Here is a 19,096-nt window from a genome sequence, read left to right as displayed (position 1 = left end):
GTCGCGTAGATCTGGGCAGCAGCAGTTCCTCTCGTGGGTCCGACAGCACTGTAAAAGCAAGCGCAATATTTAGGTGCTGCTCAGGCCCGCACCGCTGCCGAACTGTGTCGAATTCTCGTTGCGCTGGTCCTTTTAAGCCGTCGGTCACTTTAGGCAGTCCTCGCAAAGTGGGCGTTGCCTCGTCTTTCACGCGCGAACACAGATGATGCAGGCGATACCCTGGGCTCGTCGCGTAGATCTGGGCAGCAGCAGTTCCTCTCGTGGGTCCGACAGCACTGTAAAAGCAAGCGCAATATTTAGGTGCTGCTCAGGCGCGCACCGCTGCCGAACTGTGTCGAATTCTCGTTGCGCTGGCCCTTTTAAGCCGTCGGTCACTTTAGGCAGTCCTCGCAAAGTGGGCGTTGCCTCGTCTTTCACGCGCGAACACAGATGATGCAGGCGATACCCTGGGCTCGTCGCGTAGATCTGGGCAGCAGCAGTTCCTCTCGTGGGTCCGACAGCACTGTAAAAGCAAGCGCAATATTTAGGTGCTGCTCAGGCGCGCACCGCTGCCGAACTGTGTCGAATTCTCGTTGCGCTGGTCCTTTTAAGCCGTCGGTCACTTTAGGCAGTCCTCGCGAAGTGGGCGTTGCCTCGTCTTTCACGCGCGAACACAGATGATGCAGGCGATACCCTGGGCTCGTCGCGTAGATCTGGGCAGCAGCAGTTCCTCTCGTGGGTCCGACAGCACTGTAAAAGCAAGCGCAATATTTAGGTGCTGCTCAGGCGCGCACCGCTGCCGAACAGTGTCGAATTCTCGTTGCGCTGGTCCTTTTAAGCCGTCGGTCACCTTAGGCAGTCCTCGCAAAGTGGGCGTTGCCTCGTCTTTCACGCGCGAACACAGATGATGCAGGCGATACCCTGGGCTCGTCGCGTAGATCTGGGCAGCAGCAGTTCCTCTCGTGGGTCCGACAGCACTGTAAAAGCAAGTGCAATATTTAGGTGCTGCTCAGGCGCGCACCGCTGCCGAACTGTGTCGAATTCTCGTTGCGCTGGTCTTTTTAAGCCGTCGGTCACTTTAGGCAGTCCTCGCAAAGTGGGCGTTGCCTCGTCTTTCACGCGCGAACACAGATGATGCAGGCGATACCCTGGGCTCGTCGCGTAGATCTGGGCAGCAGCAGTTCCTCTCGTGGGTCCGACAGCACTGTAAAAGCAAGCGCAATATTTAGGTGCTGCTCAGGCGCGCACCGCTGCCGAACTGTGTCGAATTCTCGTTGCGCTGGTCCTTTTAAGCCGTCGGTCACTTTAGGCAGTCCTCGCAAAGTGGGCGTTGCCTCGTCTTTCACGCGCGAACACAGATGATGCAGGCGATACCCTGGGCTCGTCGCGTAGATCTGGGCAGCAGCAGTTCCTCTCGTGGGTCCGACAGCACTGTAAAAGCAAGCGCAATATTTAGGTGCTGCTCAGGCGCGCACCGCTGCCGAACTGTGTCGAATTCTCGTTGCGCTGGTCCTTTTAAGCCGTCGGTCACTTTAGGCAGTCCTCGCAAAGTGGGCGTTGCCTCGTCTTTCACGCGCGAACACAGATGATGCAGGCGATACCCTGGGCTCGTCGCGTAGATCTGGGCAGCAGCAGTTCCTCTCGTGGGTCCGACAGCACTGTAAAAGCAAGCGCAATATTTAGGTGCTGCTCAGGCGCGCACCGCTGCCGAACTGTGTCGAATTCTCGTTGCGCTGGTCCTTTTAAGCCGTCGGTCACTTTAGGCAGTCCTCGCAAAGTGGGCGTAGCCTCGTCTTTCACGCGCGAACACAGATGATGCAGGCGATACCCTGGGCTCGTCGCGTAGATCTGGGCAGCAGCAGTTCCTCTCGTGGGTCCGACAGCACTGTAAAAGCAAGCGCAATATTTAGGTGCTGCTCAGGCGCGCGCCGCTGCCGAACTGTGTCGAATTCTCGTTGCGCTGGTCCTTTTAAGCCGTCGGTCACTTTAGGCAGTCCTCGCAAAGTGGGCGTAGCCTCGTCTTTCACGCGCGAACACAGATGATGCAGGCGATACCCTGGGCTCGTCGCGTAGATCTGGGCAGCAGCAGTTCCTCTCGTGGGTCCGACAGCACTGTAAAAGCAAGCGCAATATTTAGGTGCTGCTCAGGCGCGCACCGCTGCCGAACTGTGTCGAATTCTCGTTGCGCTGGTCCTTTTAAGCCGTCGGTCACTTTAGGCAGTCCTCGCAAAGTGGGCGTTGCCTCGTCTTTCACGCGCGAACACAGATGATGCAGGCGATACCCTGGGCTCGTCGCGTAGATCTGGGCAGCAGCAGTTCCTCTCGTGGGTCCGACAGCACTGTAAAAGCAAGCGCAATATTTAGGTGCTGCTCAGGCGCGCACCGCTGCCGAACTGTGTCGAATTCTCGTTGCGCTGGTCCTTTTAAGCCGTCGGTCACTTTAGGCAGTCCTCGCAAAGTGGGCGTAGCCTCGTCTTTCACGCGCGAACACAGATGATGCAGGCGATACCCTGGGCTCGTCGCGTAGATCTGGGCAGCAGCAGTTCCTCTCGTGGGTCCGACAGCACTGTAAAAGCAAGCGCAATATTTAGGTGCTGCTCAGGCGCGCACCGCTGCCGAACTGTGTCGAATTCTCGTTGCGCTGGTCCTTTTAAGCCGTCGGTCACTTTAGGCAGTCCTCGCAAAGTGGGCGTTGCCTCGTCTTTCACGCGCGAACACAGATGATGCAGGCGATACCCTGGGCTCATCGCGTAGATCTGGGCAGCAGCAGTTCCTCTCGTGGGTCCGACAGCACTGTAAAAGCAAGCGCAATATTTAGGTGCTGCTCAGGCGCGCACCGCAGCCGAACTGCGTCGAATTCTCGTTGCGCTGGTCCTTTTAAGCCGTCGGTCACTTTAGGCAGTCCTCGCAAAGTGGGCGTTGCCTCGTCTTTCACGCGCGAACACAGATGATGCAGGCGATACCCTGGGCTCGTCGCGTAGATCTGGGCAGCAGCAGTTCCTCTCGTGGGTCCGACAGCACTGTAAAAGCAAGCGCAATATTTAGGTGCTGCTCAGGCGCGCACCGCTGCCGAACTGTGTCGAATTCTCGTTGCGCTGGTCCTTTTAAGCCGTCGGTCACTTTAGGCAGTCCTCGCAAAGTGGGCGTTGCCTCGTCTTTCACGCGCGAACACAGATGATGCAGGCGATACCCTGGGCTCGTCGCGTAGATCTGGGCAGCAGCAGTTCCTCTCGTGGGTCCGACAGCACTGTAAAAGCAAGCGCAATATTTAGGTGCTGCTCAGGCGCGCACCGCTTCCGAACTGGCAGCGGTGCGCGCCAGAAGAAGATCCGTCAGCCCTCGCGTGAGATCGGACTCAGATTTTTTTTACTGCAATGTCTTCGGGATCTTTAGACTACACTCCTTCAGTGGGGGCTCGCATTTTCGGACTCTACTATCAGCGCGATCGACCGACGAAAAAGGCTAGAAAACCAAATACACGATACGGAAAGTGTGGACAATTGCTAAGAAAGACTTGTGTAGAAAATGGAAATGTCGATACATGTCTGCAGCGAAAACTTGGAAAGAAACGTGTAGTTGCGCCCTCCTCAATGATGACCTACGCGTCACGGCATATAGGAAACATTGACGAGTGGCTGGAGATGAACGCACGTGTTCCGTCCTTCGGTAATGGCGCAGTAAACCTTTTTATCAACACGCCTATGTTCCATGACGTCAATAAAAAATATCTCTACCTGAAAGGGCAGCTTTCTGCTACTTGGCGTTTGAAAAATGCGTGCGCTGGAATTGCAGGCGTTGCCACGTAAGCCAAGCTCCGATGTGGCGCCACCTGAGTAGAAACCCTCAGCACCAATTTTTTCGAACGTGACCTCGATTCACCTCCTAAGAAGTGACCTGTAAGAGTTGAATAAAATCGGAATAAAAACTTGTGCAGTCGGTCTGCACTGTGCTTGGACTACACTATTCCAATTTCTGGCAATGCACGCGAGTGAGCTGACTGCGAGATGAACCTCTGGCGTAGAGAACAGCACAGTCTATAGTATATGGGGATTGCATATCGTCAAGAGAGCATAGACTTCGCGATGCGCATCGCAGTGTGGTGTTGGCTCACTGCAAGTTGCACCTTTTCCACTCTAATGAAGCGCAGGCAGGACGTGCCCCAAATGACATCACAATGCCCCGCCATTCTGTCGTTGCGCCCATGCAGAGATTTTTGCGATTCCTGTCCAAGAATACGCGGAGTGTTTTTAAGCTCAACTTTATCATCAGTAACTGCAATCACGAGGACGCGCGGGCTCCGTATGTCACAGCGCCGGTACCGTTTATTTGGTCACATTTCTCGCTTTGTTATTCCGAAACAAAATAAATGATGCAACGTGTTTTCCCCGATTACGTTCGTTCGAGTCAATAGCTTAATTTGGGAAACATTTAATAAAAGCGAGGGTGGCTTTCTTTAAAAAAGAATATTTTTTTCGTCGTTAATTTTACTATAGGCCTAAACTTGAGCGCTCCTCCTGAATTTTAGTGCCGCCTAGGGGCAAGATATTTCAGCCGCTTTGATGGAAATAGGCTGACAAAATTTGAAAACCGTGCTCTTCCCTGATACAAATAAAAAAGATCTAGACTTTGGCCATTATTGCACGATGTTCTGTTCTCACGATTTCCTTTGTCTCCAAGAAAGGAAATGTAAAGATGGAATGGTCCATTTGGCTCGAAAGAGGGGAAGACGACCATTACAGAGAAAGTGTTCGTGTCGCCTTCCGACCTATTTCCTCTAATTCCACAGGAACGGGGAACGTTGTAGACCATTTAAAGCAGAAATTTGGGCTAGTTGGTTGTAACTGAACTTAGACATCGTAACAAGCGCTGATGGACGGGAACACAAAGAAGAGACAAGTAGACTAGCGCCCGTCCAGTCTACTTGTCTCTTCTTTGTGTTCCCGTCCATCAGCGCTTGTTACGATGTCTAAGCTGTAGACCACTCCTGAAATTCACTCGACATGTCAGCATGCGGCATTTTTCACTACCCACGGTGCCGTTCTGTGCACAATGGAACAGATGCGGCTGAGTCTGTGGTGTGCGGAAATTACAACCCGTCCCATTACGTGCATGGTGCAGAGAAGGGCACTTCAGTGGGTAGTGCTTTGATTCAGCCTTGTGCTTGACCAGTGTACTGTCGCGTACTTACTCACTCCATACTTTTTCTACTGTCCAGACCCTCAAGACTGGCCAGCAGAAGCCATGGACGGTTGCCCAGAAGCCGGAGAATAAGCACAAGAACCGATACGCTGACCTCCTGCCGTGTGAGTACTGCATGGGATGCATCGCTCACTGTGTCGGGGCTGCTACGATTGCATCACTCCAGTGCTGACCTTATTTTCAGTGAAATAAGCGTGACTCTTTAGATGATTTTATAAGCAACAGAAGCATGTTCAGACAGCCGAGAACAGGCTCAAGTTCGTGATATTCCTACAAAATGTTCGGCTCGGAGGCTACATCACGTAAGAAAAACAATTTTCAATGCTGTCTAAGGGGACCAAATTAATACTTTTGCCGAAATGTGCTGCCCTAAAGTACAATACGCATGCTTTGTTTACTGAGATCGCGAAATAACATTCTCGTTTTTAATTCCACCATGATATTCGGCACCAGCAGTCAAGGTCTGACATGCTTTTCTAACAATTATAACGAACAGATCATAATTAGAAATTTCAAGTTTTAAGCTTTAGTTCTAATTTGGCCTGCATATTTTACTTATTCTTACTTATTTTTAAATCTTACTGCATAATTCTGTTTTCGAGTTTCCCAAGTTTATGGCATGATGATGCTGCTATTTCATCAGGTTTCCGCGTCGTTTCAGTGACGCAAAGAGACCCGATTTGCTTCAAAAAAGAATTTGGAACTTTATGTCGCTCACATTGCGGTCAAAACGCGATGTGAGCTACACAAGAAAGATATGGTGTGCGTTCCCATTTGCCTGTGTATATTGTTTCTTCGCTGTGTGAATGGTTTCAAAGTGAATGTGTTCCCAGCCGTCACTTGTTTCAACAAGACGGCAAGTTGGGCCAGTTGGTTGGGATTCATCGTAAGGATCGTAACAGCGCAAACAAGACACGGACAAAAGGAAGGAAAAACGACAACACGGCGCTGACTGATATTTTATTGAAGGATCGTCTAACATATATACCAAAAAATTCAAAGAACCATGACTTGCGCAAGACACAGTGATACATCACGGCCGTGGCGACAAACTAGGCATAATCAAAAGTTGCAGAAATAATGAAATTCCTTGTCGTGAAGAGCGATCGACGGTTCGCTGATGCATTCCTTGCCCCTAATCGTTATATTGTATGCCTCAGCGATTTCTCTTGTCAACTGGTTAGTGTGTTTAAAGATGATAGAAGTCTTGTCAAAAAGGGGGCGACACCCGCATGAGTTACAATGTACCGGAAGATTACGTGGTTCCACCCCTTGAAGAGAGAGCTCATGCTCCCTAAGTCGTACGTTTACACAGCGTTTTGTTTAGCCCACATACTCATTACCACAAGATAACGGTATTGCATACACAACGTGCTTAACACATTTGATGTAGCTGTTCACATGTTTAACAGTGCATTTCCCTTTTGCCTGCTTATCTTTGAGCATATTGTCAATAATCGGACATATGCGGCCTATCTTATGTTTCGCGGAAAACCAAACATCTATACCGTACCTACGGTTTTTAGCCCATGCGCTATTTTGTGCACGTAAGGAACTACCGCGTTTTTTTTTTTTTCTTTTTTCATCTGACTTAGTTTTTCTGCGTTTGTTACTTATGTTTTTGACACCAAGAAACATACTTTCACACACAGAAGAAATGAGCACATTTGGGTAAACAGAGTCTTTTAAACGAGTAACTTGATCATCAAAGGCAGCCTTGGTCATATGTATACATAACTTCTTCAGTGCTGCATTTAGGACAGTCCTCGTTATAGCTCTCTTCGCAATCTTAGAATGACCGGAATTGTAGTTTAAACTGGGCTTGACCGATCTTGGATCATACTTCCAGCACATGTGACTTTTACCAAAGGTTAATCGTAGGTCCAGAAATTGTAGTTGATGATTTTTAGGGAGTTCAAAAGTGAAGTTGAGGCCCATACCGTGCTGTCTGAATAGCGTTAGAATTTCATCTACACCCGTGGGGTGAATGTCACTATTAATCAATATAATGAAATCATCAACATATCGGAAAACGCCACCAGACAATTTAGCAAGGTGACATTCCAGTTGCCTGTCAATATAACCTAGAACTATGTCACTGATGATAGGAGCCACACACGAACCAATGCATACCCCCGATTTCTGAAGTTTGTCGCCACGGCCGTGATGTATCACTGTGTCTTGCGCAAGTCATGGTTCTTTGAATTTTGGTATATATGTTAGACGATCCTTCAATAAAATATCAGTTGACAGTCAGCGCCGTGTTGTCCTTTTTCCTTCCTTTTGTCTGTGTCTTGTTTGCGCTGTTACGATCCTTACGATGACACTTAATTACCGATGGTTCGTCCAGGATACACCCCAGGATACAGGATACACCCCGGGCGAATTGGCTTCTTGAGAGGCGATCTACAATTACCGATGACCTGTAGTGTGTGATAATTAGTAGGCGATATGCGGCCGCGTTCTCACTTGGAGGCTTTTTCTTTTTTTTTTTCTGCCGTGAGAATATAGACCAGAAGCTGTTACTCTCGCAGACCTGTTTGATGTAAAGCCCCTATATATAAAAAGTAGCGCCATCCACTTCCCTCCTCCTCCGTTCCACTATCGCGCTCGGCGCGACCGAGGTGCGATATCGACAGTGGCGCCGCCTGCGTCGGGCCTGCCGTGGCAGACGACAGCTAACGCGCTACCAAAGGAAATCCGAGGAAAACTTCGATCGCGCCCTGCGGAGAAGTTTTTGAGGTGCGATTCTGCTTCGTCAGTGAGTAACTGGTCTTAATGATGCCCTTTTGGAATTAGCAACGCGACGATGCGAGACAGCGCAAATATCAAGTGTGCAGCAAGCGTTTGCGCACGCCGGATGAAAAACAAAAAAGCCTTTTGCCCTCGCCTTATCGGTTGCGGCAACTTAAGGTGCAGCAGCATGCAATCACAACGAAGTTATGGTCCCTAACACGTTTGATCCGTTTGTGCGTACAGCACTTTCGTCGCACAGGCCCGAGAATGGCAGTCGGAGCGCGCTGGAAAGAAAAAAAATATATATAAAAGCGCGACGCGTGCTTCCACGTGACACGGATTGGCCAATGGGGGAGCGGAGGAGGCTGGGGCTACAGGAGGCGGCAAGGAGGAAACGCCGGGGTGAGCGCGGTGGCGGCAAGATCGAAGAATGGAGCTACTTTTTTATATATAGCGGTTTTAGTTTGATGGAGCAATTATCTCGTCCGCCAACTGTCGGCGCAGCTGACACCACCACTATGGTGAACGAATACTGGCCGCAACCATGCGATAAGGACAGGCTGCGCGTTATCGCGATTGTTGTTTCGTGCTTCCCGCCGGTTCCTGATGCCACCTGCGAAAGAAGGCTACCCCCCTAAAAGCGCCGCACATACTGATCAAAACCAGAATTCAAATTGACTGCTCCGCTTTCCTACGCCGGGCGCTGCCACAATGATTTTCGTTGCCGTAAAGAAGTTCGAGCTCCCATGAATTAATGAAAACGCGAGAGATAAGTGGGCAGTATTGCCATATTGCAAAATGGCGTTTGTGTTCTTGGATTGGCCGCCAGCGTCACAGATAGATACGAACACTTTCAGTAATGCTTCAAAATAACTTTCCTGAAATAAAAGGACAATTCCTTCGCAGACATGTCGTCATCGGTGCCGTCCATGGGGTGACAGGTTGAAGCAAACTTCTTGCACGAGCCATGTCAACCTTTAGATCTGGAAAAATTCGATTACCCTCGGACCTGTGGCACGACCAATTTCGGCTATTCGCGAAACGGAAGCGAGGAGGCTGCAGTGAGCACAAGGCCGCGCCCCTCGAAGCGTCACCTAGCAGTCTCGCCGTCGCAGCGCGCTGGGCGCCCGCTGATGGGTCACGTGAGCAGAGCATGTAGCGTTCCGCGTAAAGCACAGAAAACAGACGTTGCCTTGTGTGTCACCGTGTCGTTTCTTTTGTGTCTGTTTTACGCGCAACGCTACACATTCATAATGGAAAATCAGCAAGTCCGAATGGAAACCTTCTTTAACACCGCTCCGAGGAAGCGCTCGCCTCCGAGTTTCGGTTTCGTGCGCTCTGATAGCCGAAATTCCGGAATTTCTCGTGCCACAGTTCCGCGGGTAAGCGCGTTTTTCCACATACAGATATGGCTTGTACGGAGAGTTCGCTTCAATTTCCAAATTACGATAAGCGCACTAAAACCAAAGGTTTAAAAGTTGGTTGATAAATTGTTGTTAATTAGCGCCTACTTACAACCTATCAACCCCATGGTCGGCACTGCTGACGGGCATGTCTCTGAAGGAACCAGCCATCTATTTCAAAACGGCTATTTTTAGATATTGTTACGTGTCGGCATACACAACAGGAGAACGTATTTACGGTATATTTACATGCCGATTAAGCGCTGAACCGTATGGTCGAGCGGGCACGCCAGATCACATGCAAGCGTCTTCTTCATCGACGCTTCTCTAGAGGAATAGTATCGGGACATGACCCGCGGCTGCTGAATCACCGTACGGTGCTTGTTATGGTGTGGGCTAGCGGTAAAGTTTAAGGCGGGATACGGGAACGACGTCTGTAGGTGGTGAAACAGAGAGAGGGGCAGACTCGAGCGGGTCAATATCGCAGGTGACATCTGTTACACGTCTGAAGACACGGGAGGGTCTGGACTACCGGGAAAGCAATTTTTCAGAGTCCCAACACGCCGAGTCGGATTCCATTGATACATCAGGTTCCAGTGATTCCATCAGATTCCAGTGATACGAGGGCACCCGGCGGCGTATTTCTATTTGCGCCCAAGCCCAGCGCTTGACCGCTGGCGCCGCCGTGCGCTGCTCGCGCGTACCATGTTTCTAGCCGCCGCCGTTGGAACGGAGAACACGCTGGGCTGGTGGTGGCTAGGTACGACTGTGGCTGCTGCTAAGGGATCGATGCTATTCCTAAATAAACACATGACTGTTTTGATGATCCAAATATAATCTCACTATCAGGGAGGGAGCAGTCTACCTGACTGGAGCAGTATTTTTTTATTTGGGGTATTGCTACGCTGCGCTCCCCAACACCCCAACGACCGCCGCTTCGCTTCGGTGCCCGGCACCGCGGCTTCTACCGCGCCCCCGGGGTTCAACCGACCGCGCTGCCAAACAGAGAGGGAAAAAAGCGTGATACCAAGAAAAAAATTCTTGCCAAAGCGGAATTTGAACCCGCGTACGCTTGGTCCCGAAGCAAGCCTCGTAACCATTAGGCCATACAGCCACATTTTTTTCTTTCATGGTATTTATTACGAATTATTCGTAATAAATACCATGAATTATTTCATGGTATTTATTACGAATTTTCATAGCGGCCAAAACAGTCTTAGCCGCGTCTACAAGCACAAAACAAACACTTCACAGTACAATTATTACAGTAAGAGTTCTCTAAAAGGGAGGCAAAAGGATACACTTAATCAACAATGGATATGGCCACTTTAGCAGGGAAGAAGTTTGGGCTTGTTGGTGGGTCACTGTAAATTTTAACTGGGATTCATAGCGCTGAAACGACACAAGGACGAGGAAGAACACGGGCGAGCGCTAACTTTCAACAAATGCTTTATTGCAGGTGGTAAGCATATATATACTCACTGGGAAAGGCACTGCAAGAGACGCACTGAAGGAAAGAAGAAAAGGAAAGAACAGTCATGTGGCTACTATGCCAAAAAGTTTAAGCTCTTTCTTGGATAAAAGAAATGAATAGACGGCGTGCATCACCTCCTCTAGCTATCTCTGCTGCTTCGACAATTTCCCTCGTCATCATATTCCTGTGGCGATACACAACAACAGTTTGTTTTAAGAGAGGGTAGCATGGTACCTTCGCGTCACATTTTCTACAGTGGGCAGCCAGCTGGTACACGTCTATTGCGGTGCTCTGTACTTTATTGCAGGTAAATGTTATTGTCAAATTCAACGAACGTGGACCTCAAATAAAATGATGAGAGCTCTAAAAACCTTGCCTCACTGCGAGTGAAAGCATGCGACGGTGAGCCGACGATGGCGGCTTAATCTCGCGTGTACAAGGGAGGGCAGTGGGGAGGAAGCGCACAGTCTTCCGTCGCGCGCATGGCGCGGGGGAAGGGTAGGGGTTGTATTTCGGCAGCACGCGTGGGCTTTATCTTGGAAGCGATCTGCTTTGGGGGCACAGTCTAGGTGGGCTTCGCGTGCTCTGTGTTCTCGCCGCTCAGTTTGCGTTGAAGCGGTAGGCAGCACGAAGGTCACTTCGCTCGCTGCAGTGGCCGCGGTCGTCGTGTGTGATGTGATCATGTTTGCCTGTGCACGGTGACACCATGCTTGTTAATTTAGTTACTATGCGAATGTTTACACGGGGGTGTTCTACTCCAGCGGCTGTTGTGTGTGGCACGGCCGCGCGTCAACTGTCTTGAATACGATCTGCGATTAGCGCGCGAGGACGTGTTATCACGAGACGGATCCGGTACGTCCGTATCGCGAACAATACCTGTAACAACTGAGTAGGTCAACCCGGCGCGCCTCTGCCTACTTCCCCTTTCGCTCAACGTCAACTAGAATTTCTTCTAGCGACGCTTTGCCCGCGCGCTGAGCGCGCTCCTTCGTCCTTTCCCTGGCGCGCGATTCCCTTCACCTCCAGGCGCCTGCCTGCTTCGGGGCTTCGAACAGACATTCGTCGATTGCGCTAGCTGGCCAGTTAAGCTTGCGCGTAAAACGAGTGTTATTGTGAAGGGAGGAATTGTGGACAAATGTAACAAAGGGCAATGCAACGTCCCAGTTTTAATGGTCAGAAGAGACATACATAGAAAGCATGTTCGTTAGCGTCCGGTTGAATTGCTCAGTCAAACATTTGGTTTGCGCGGGTGGTAAGCCGTCGTAAATTTGCGTTAGGTCGCGCAGGAGCGAAGCAGGTAATCGATAACTCTGGTGAGAAAGTAGCGGCCACAGTCGGCGAGGAGTTGGCTCCGTGATGTACGGTGACATCATGTAGCAAGAAATCAGCGCTGTCCGTAGCACAACTGGTAGGGAGAACGCGTGTAATGGCGTATCGGATGTTGTGGTTCGTAGCAACGGCAATTCATTTGTTTCCAGAAATCGCCGTCAGCCTATATTTTTGTCCACTGCAGGACGAAGGTTGAAAGTAAGCGCCAAACGTGTGTCTTGTCTGTGTTCTTGTGTCCTGTTTCTGATGCGCTACGCCTTTTGAACGCTCTATAGTGAGGTTAGCTTAGCGGGGCTGTTGGAGGAATTATCAGGCATTACCTGGGATAATCTTGACCTTATTGTATTTAGAAGACCTGCTGAGGCTTATACAGTAATGACTTAACGGCCCCGTCCTCTGCTACAGAGGTCTTCCAGATAAGAGAGAATACGGGGTAGGATTTCCAAAAATGGAGGCAGGGAAAGAGCCGAGTAGGTCAAGACCAACACGGAAGTAGGGGTCAGATGGCACGTCAAGGGGCTGCAGGAGGGCACCAGGAGGCATAGGTGGTTTCTTTCGGCTTTGGCAAGGTTCACATGCAGCGACATAGCCACGAAGGAAGCAGTAAAGGACGGACCAAAAGAAGCGACGCCGAACGCGGTCGCAGGTCCGGGAAACTCCAAGATGGCCAGCGCTCGGGGCGTCACGGAGCTGGTCGAGAACGCCGAAGCGCAAATGCGTAGAAACGGGAAGCAGCAGTTCGCGTCCGTCCGTGTGGAAGTTGTAGCGATATAATGTGCCACCTGTAAGCACAAAGAGGCGAAGAGATGTATCGGGTGTTGCGGAATCCAGCTTCTGAGTGAGCTTCACGCAAGGTGGGATCACAGCGCTGTTTATCACAGATGGGGCTTAATAAAGCGGAGACCGAGAGTACACATGTGGGCGCGTCATCGGAGGCTTCAGGAGAATCCACAGGGTTGCGGCACAAACAGTAAACGTCCCGGTGTAATCGGCCCGACTTATTAAAAGCAGAGTAGGTGTATTCTTGGAGCCGCAGTGCCCAGCGACCAAGATGCCCAGTGGGATCCTTAAGGGACGAAAGTCAGTAAAGTGCGTAGTGATTGGTAGTTACGGTGAAGTGCCGGCCATGTAAGTAGGGGCGGAATTTGTCCGCCGCCCGAACGAGAGCAAGACAATCCGTGATGGAGTAGTTCTTCCTGGGGTTTTACGTGCCAAAACCAGTTCTGATTATGAGGCATGCCGTAGTGGAGGGCTCTGGATTAATTTTGACCACCTGGGGTTCTTTAACGTGCACTACAACGCAAGCACATGGGCGTTTTTTCATTTCGCCTCCATCGAAATGCGGCCGCCGCGGTCGGGATTCGATCCCGCGATCTCGTGCTCAGCAGCGCAACGCCTTAGCTGACTGAGCAACAGCGGCGGGCATTGGAGTAATTCTGTTTGCCTGTGGAATGGAGACAGGTTGCATAGGCACGGGCATGCCCATTCTGATACTGGACCAAAACAGTACCGATTCCGTGGCCGCTGACATCGGTGAGGAGTTCTGTTGGAGCGGAGCCGTCGAAATGAGCCAAGACAGGTGGTGTAGCGAGCGACGGGATGACGGCAGCCTGTGCAGCACCCCAAAAGAACGAGACGCCTTTCTTCAGTAAGTTTGTAAGACCGCCTGTGACTCCCGCGAAATTGTTTACAAAACGACGGAAGTACCAGCACAGTCCCAGAAAGCTACGAACTTCCTTTGTGCAAGTCGGAACGGGGAACTTCTGCACGAACTTTGTCAGGGTCGGGGCGAACACCGGTCGAGTCGACGAGATGACCGAGCATTGTAAGTTGCTGACTTCAGAAGTGGCACCTGGATGAATTACGTTGTAGGCCGGCTTTGCGAAACAAAAAAAACGTAGACGAAAGTCGTTCGAGATGCGTTTGAAATGACGTCATCAAGATAACACATGCAAATGGACCATTTAAAACCGTGTGAGAGAGTCCATCGTGCTTTCGAAGGTGGTCGGGGCATTGCATAAGCCATAAAGGCCGTAGCTTAAACTGATAAAGGCCGTCAGTGCTAACAAAAGCGGTCTTCTCACCGTCCATGTCATCATCAGCGATCCGCCAGTGCTCTGGCCGAAGGTTGATTGAAGAAAAATACTTGGCGCCGTGAAGGCAATGCAGGGCGTCGTTTATGCGTAGGAGCGGGCACTCGTCTTTTTCTGATCTTGTTAGGTTGCCGGTAGTCCACGCAAAATCCTCAGTTGTCGTCTTTCTTTTATTGCTATAGCAATTACACGGACACTTCATGTGCATATCTGCCGTCGCTGTGATATTGTATATAAAGTATATGTATGTATGGGCGAGTGAAAGTTTGCGAGGGCCAGCCGAAGATCACGGCTCCACGTGCACGAGGGCGGAAGCCCGCCGTCTTCTGTGGCGCGGGAGGCACAGGTGTGGGGGAGACGGTTGCTGCTTACGGCGAGCTTCGCGGGCGCCGTATCTTGAAAGCAATCTGCGACGTGCAGAAAGTGCTCGCGCACGCGGACCTCATCTTCAAAGCGATCTGCGATGTGAACAAAGTACGACACGCCGAGTGCCCGTAGCTTTGTATGCGCCGTGTTTTCGACGTTTAGTTCGCGTTTAGGCAGCACGAAGGTCAATTCGCTTGCTGCTGCTGCCGCTCTTCTTCACTCCAGCGTTTTGCGGTCACCGAGCGAGATGTGTTCCTGTTTACCTGTGCGCGCGTTATACCGTGCTTGTTAATTTAGTTCGTAAGCGAATGTTTACAGGTTTATACGGCCGCTAAAACTAATATCCTTACTTCGTAGCGCTGTCTACTAATTTGCTATCACGATCCATGCTTCGCCATTCGGGCGAAACTCCGACTTTCTTAAGAATATCCACAGGGGAAGCCCAGGGGCTGCAGGGCGGCTTGATTTATCTTTGGCGAGCATCTTGTCGACCTCCTTTTGAATTACGTGGCGTAACCCGGAGATACCCAGTATGACCGTCGGTGGATTTGATGGGCATCGCCAGTGTTTATGCGTTGTTTGACAGCGCAGGTTTGACCCAGAGGATGGTCACAAAGGTCAAAGACATCCCAATAAGAGGAAAGGAGGCGAAGGAGATTGTAAACTTGATGAGGCGAAAAATCTGGAGCGATCATTTGGCTCATGGCGATAGGAGACAGATTTGAATCTCATGTAGATGACAAGATATCGGCGGTGTGCGAGCGAGCAACATCAGGTGGAGACAAGGCCGAGATAATGTAGTCTGAGAACGGCGTCAGTATAGCGAGGGAAATGCCATGTGGGAGCACTTGCCGCGCAGTTGCCGCGCGACTGGCCGCTCGAGTCACTTTGTGTGTATTTGCGGGCTTCTTTCACGCTCGGAAAAACTTTTATACAGCAAGTATTGAGCAACAGAAAGCTGCATTGGGAGTTTTGCATGTTGCTCTACAATTTTCTCATTGACACTTTTCATGTAAATATAACATTTGAGAAGTTGATTAATTCATTAGCACTCATTAGGTAATTAGTCGGAATGAAGAAATAATCTGAGTACCTCCAAGTGACGGCAACCTTACCATGGTGCTGTCCAGCGACGTGGCATTTGCCTATTTTTAAGGTTTGGCTAAAGTTACCTGGCCCACCCGCCGTGGTTGCTCAGTGGGTATGGTGTAGGGCTGCTGAGCACGAAATCGCGGGATCGAATCCGGGCCACGGCGGCCGCATTTCGATGCGGGCGAAATGCGAAAACACCCGTGTACTTAGATTTAGGTGCACGTTAAAGAATCCCAGGTGGTAAAAATTTCCGGAGTCCCCCACTACGGCGTGCCTCAGATCGTGGTTTTCGCACGTAAAACCCCATAATTTTTAAAGTTACGTGGCCCACCCTGAATATTACGTTGCGGCACATGGGCCTGCCTCTATCAAAGTATACAGGGTATACATATCGCGCCGGGTAAAAATGGACACGTATAACCAGTTTTAATTTCCCCGCGTCTGCGTCAGCAGGCGTTTGGTGTGTTGCGACACCACGTACCCGAGCACACGAGGGTTGGACCCTCCCGCGTGTAGCCGTGCGCGGCTTAGCCGTGTCCGGGGAAAAGGGGATCCTGGGGGATGAGCCGATGCCGGGTGTTTGGACCTTTAAGGCCCCTCGGCGGAGGCAACACACCCGTTTGGCCTCGGCTTCACGTAGACGGCACCCCCGGACTGACCCACCCGTGGGAAATCGGTAGTTGCCTTTTCCTATCCTCCTCTTCAATCTTCGTCTTTTTCTCTCACTTTCAATCTTTCCTGTCTCCTTCTCACTTCTTATATTCTGATTTTCCAGGCAGCTAGGGTTAACCTTGTGTGAGATAGCCAACCTTGGTTATATCATATTTGGTTATAGTGGTTGTGTACAGCTGGCGTTGGCAGGTCTTGTTCATAACAACCCTGTCGCGTCCCCTTGTTGGGCTCCGCGGTGGGCGGCTGGCTCCGCTGCCGAAGTCAGTCTAATTTGTATGGCTTCTCCATACCACAAACTCCCTGATCGCCCTCTCATAAAAAGAGGGCGCACCGATAAATTCTTCAACCTCTTCACAAAGGCCACCGAAATTTTTCCAGGTTTCCACGTGATTCACTGTGAAAACACCGACAAAAAAGCGACAAACATTTCACCCTTCTTAGTGTCAAAATGTCTCACGGAGGTCACGGAGGTCATTGGAAAGCCACCAAGATAACAAGTGGTGACCTTCTGATTGAGGTAAAAGACAAAATGCAGTACGAGAAACTCACAAACCTGGTGGCATTTGGCGATAAAACCATATCTGTCAGCGCACGCCGAACAATGAACACCGTCAAGGGTGTGGTTTCAGACAACGACCTCATGGATTTGACTGACGAAGAACTCCTGAATGGATGGAAAGAAGAAAACGTTATAAATGTACAACGCATAAAAATCAGGCGCGACAACAAAGAACTACCAACCAAACACATAGTACTTACTTTTGGCTCTAGCACACTCCCAGATGCAATAGAAACAGGCTACCTTAAACTGCGTGTAAGACCTTACATTCCAAATCCACGACGTTGCTACAAGTGTCAGAGGTTTGGCCATGCCTCTCAGCGCTGCTGAGGACAACTAACTTGTGCGAAATGCGCTGTAAAAGATCACTCTGCTGATGAATGTACTGCTGAGGCCCATTGCGCAAACTGCGATGGCAGCCACCCTGCATATTCCCGATCTTGCGCAGCCTGGAAGAAAGAAAAAGAAATAATTACGATCAAAGTCAAAGAGAATATCACTTTCCGGGAAGCACGACAGCGTCTTTCGCCTTCATTTTGAATGAAAACTTCTTTTGCCGAAGTGGTGCAACAGGGGGCAGCATCACGACGGACCCTGGCGGTCGCCCAAGGTACGCGCAGCGTACTGAGGCAACTGCCACCCGCCCCCATGGTGGTTGCAGCTAAGGCTGCCCTGCCCTTCTCGAAATCGGCCACACCAGAGGCCTCCACTAGCGCTGGCAGCAGCCATCGCAGCTCAGAGGCTAAGGAGGACCCATCGCCCTCCGGGCTGGTGAGGCCACAGCCTTCGTCCCTCGAGGCGAAGGCTACACGACGTACACATCGCTCGTTAGAGCGAGTGTCCAGTGGTTCGCAAGAGGCTATGGACACTACTCCAAGCAAGATGGTGCAGTCAGCACCTAAAGAGCGGCCAAATTCTTTGGACCGCTCTAGAAAAGACAGAACCAAAATTACAGGGCCGCAAACGTCTCTGTATGCTAAAACACGTTCTTCTTCGTACACACAGCACCAATTTACCTTCACTATGGATACGCAAATTATGCAGTGGAACGTCAGAGGCCTTCTTAGGAACCTCGACGATATCCAAGAACTCCTATACCAACACAATCCAAAAGTGCTGTGTGTACAGGAAACACACTTAAAATCAAAACATACAAACTTTCTCCGACAGTATGTTACGTTTCGTAAAGATCGCGATGATGCTCTCGCATCATCAGGCGGTGTTGCCATTGTAATTCACAAAAGCATAGCATGTCAATGTTTGCAGCTACAAACGCCCCTTGAAGCAGTGGCAGTTCGACTTGTTTTCCTAAACAGACTCATCACCATTTGCTCGCTTCACATACCCCCATCTTACCACTTACACAAACATGAATTTCAGTCCTTTATAGACGAATTGCCAGAACCTTATCTTGTTCTTGGCGATTTCATTGCGCACAGCAGTCTGTGGGGCGACTCTCGTATCGATGCGCGAGGTCGTCTTGTTGAACAATTTCTTTTCTCGTCTGGTGCGTGTCTCTTGAATAAAAAGGAACCTACATTTTACAGTATCGCAAACAGAACATATTCTTCTATTGATCTTAGCATAGCTTCCCCGTCTCTATTTTCTGAACTTAAATGGGAAGTTATCAAAAATCCTTACGGAAGCGATCACTTCCCAATACTACTGAAAACAACCAAAGAAAATGAGTCCTCACCACAAGCCCCTCGATGGAAGGTTGATACAGCCGATTGGGAGAAATTTCGAACTCTTACTAGTAGTATCTCCTGGGCTGACATGTCTTCGTTAAAAATTGATGCTGCTGTGGAGTATTTCACTACCTTCATAATTAATGCCGCTTCTAAATGCATATCCGAAATGAGTGGTGTGGCATGCAAACGCCGTGTCCCATGATGGAACGACGAATGTAGGAACGCTCGTAGGAAAGAGAACAAAGCGTGGGGGCTGCTACGTGAGTATCCTACTGCGGAGAATCTTGTAAATTTTAAGAAGGTAGAGTCCCAAGGCAGGAGAACGCGCCGACAGGCCAGAAGAGAGAGCTGGCAGAAGTTTTTATCAGGTATAAACTCTTATACAGATGAATCCAAAGTCTCGAACAGGGTAAATAAGGTAAGAGGACGACAAACATATTCACTCCCTTTGGTAAGCACACAGGGCGACAGCTTGGAAGACCAAGCGAACTTCCTGGGCGCAC

General features: G+C 50.2%; 1 protein-coding gene across 2 annotated transcripts in view; it reads left to right on the top strand.

Moving 5' to 3' along the window:
* LOC119433803 (receptor-type tyrosine-protein phosphatase mu-like) overlaps positions 1-19,096 on the top strand; it is a 160,036-nt gene that overhangs the window by 27,271 nt on the left and 113,669 nt on the right. For both annotated transcript variants that reach the window (XM_037701064.2, XM_037701062.2), the window contains exon 3: positions 5,195-5,282. In XM_037701064.2, the coding sequence (XP_037556992.1) occupies positions 5,195-5,282 (88 nt within the window). The remainder of the gene's footprint in view (positions 1-5,194; positions 5,283-19,096) is intronic.

The sequence above is a fragment of the Dermacentor silvarum genome, chromosome 11 (genome assembly GCF_013339745.2).
Source record: "Dermacentor silvarum isolate Dsil-2018 chromosome 11, BIME_Dsil_1.4, whole genome shotgun sequence".
NCBI lineage: Eukaryota > Metazoa > Arthropoda > Arachnida > Ixodida > Ixodidae > Dermacentor > Dermacentor silvarum.
The sequence above is the reverse complement of the archived record's forward strand: the minus strand, read 5'-3'. Positions and strand labels throughout refer to the sequence as shown.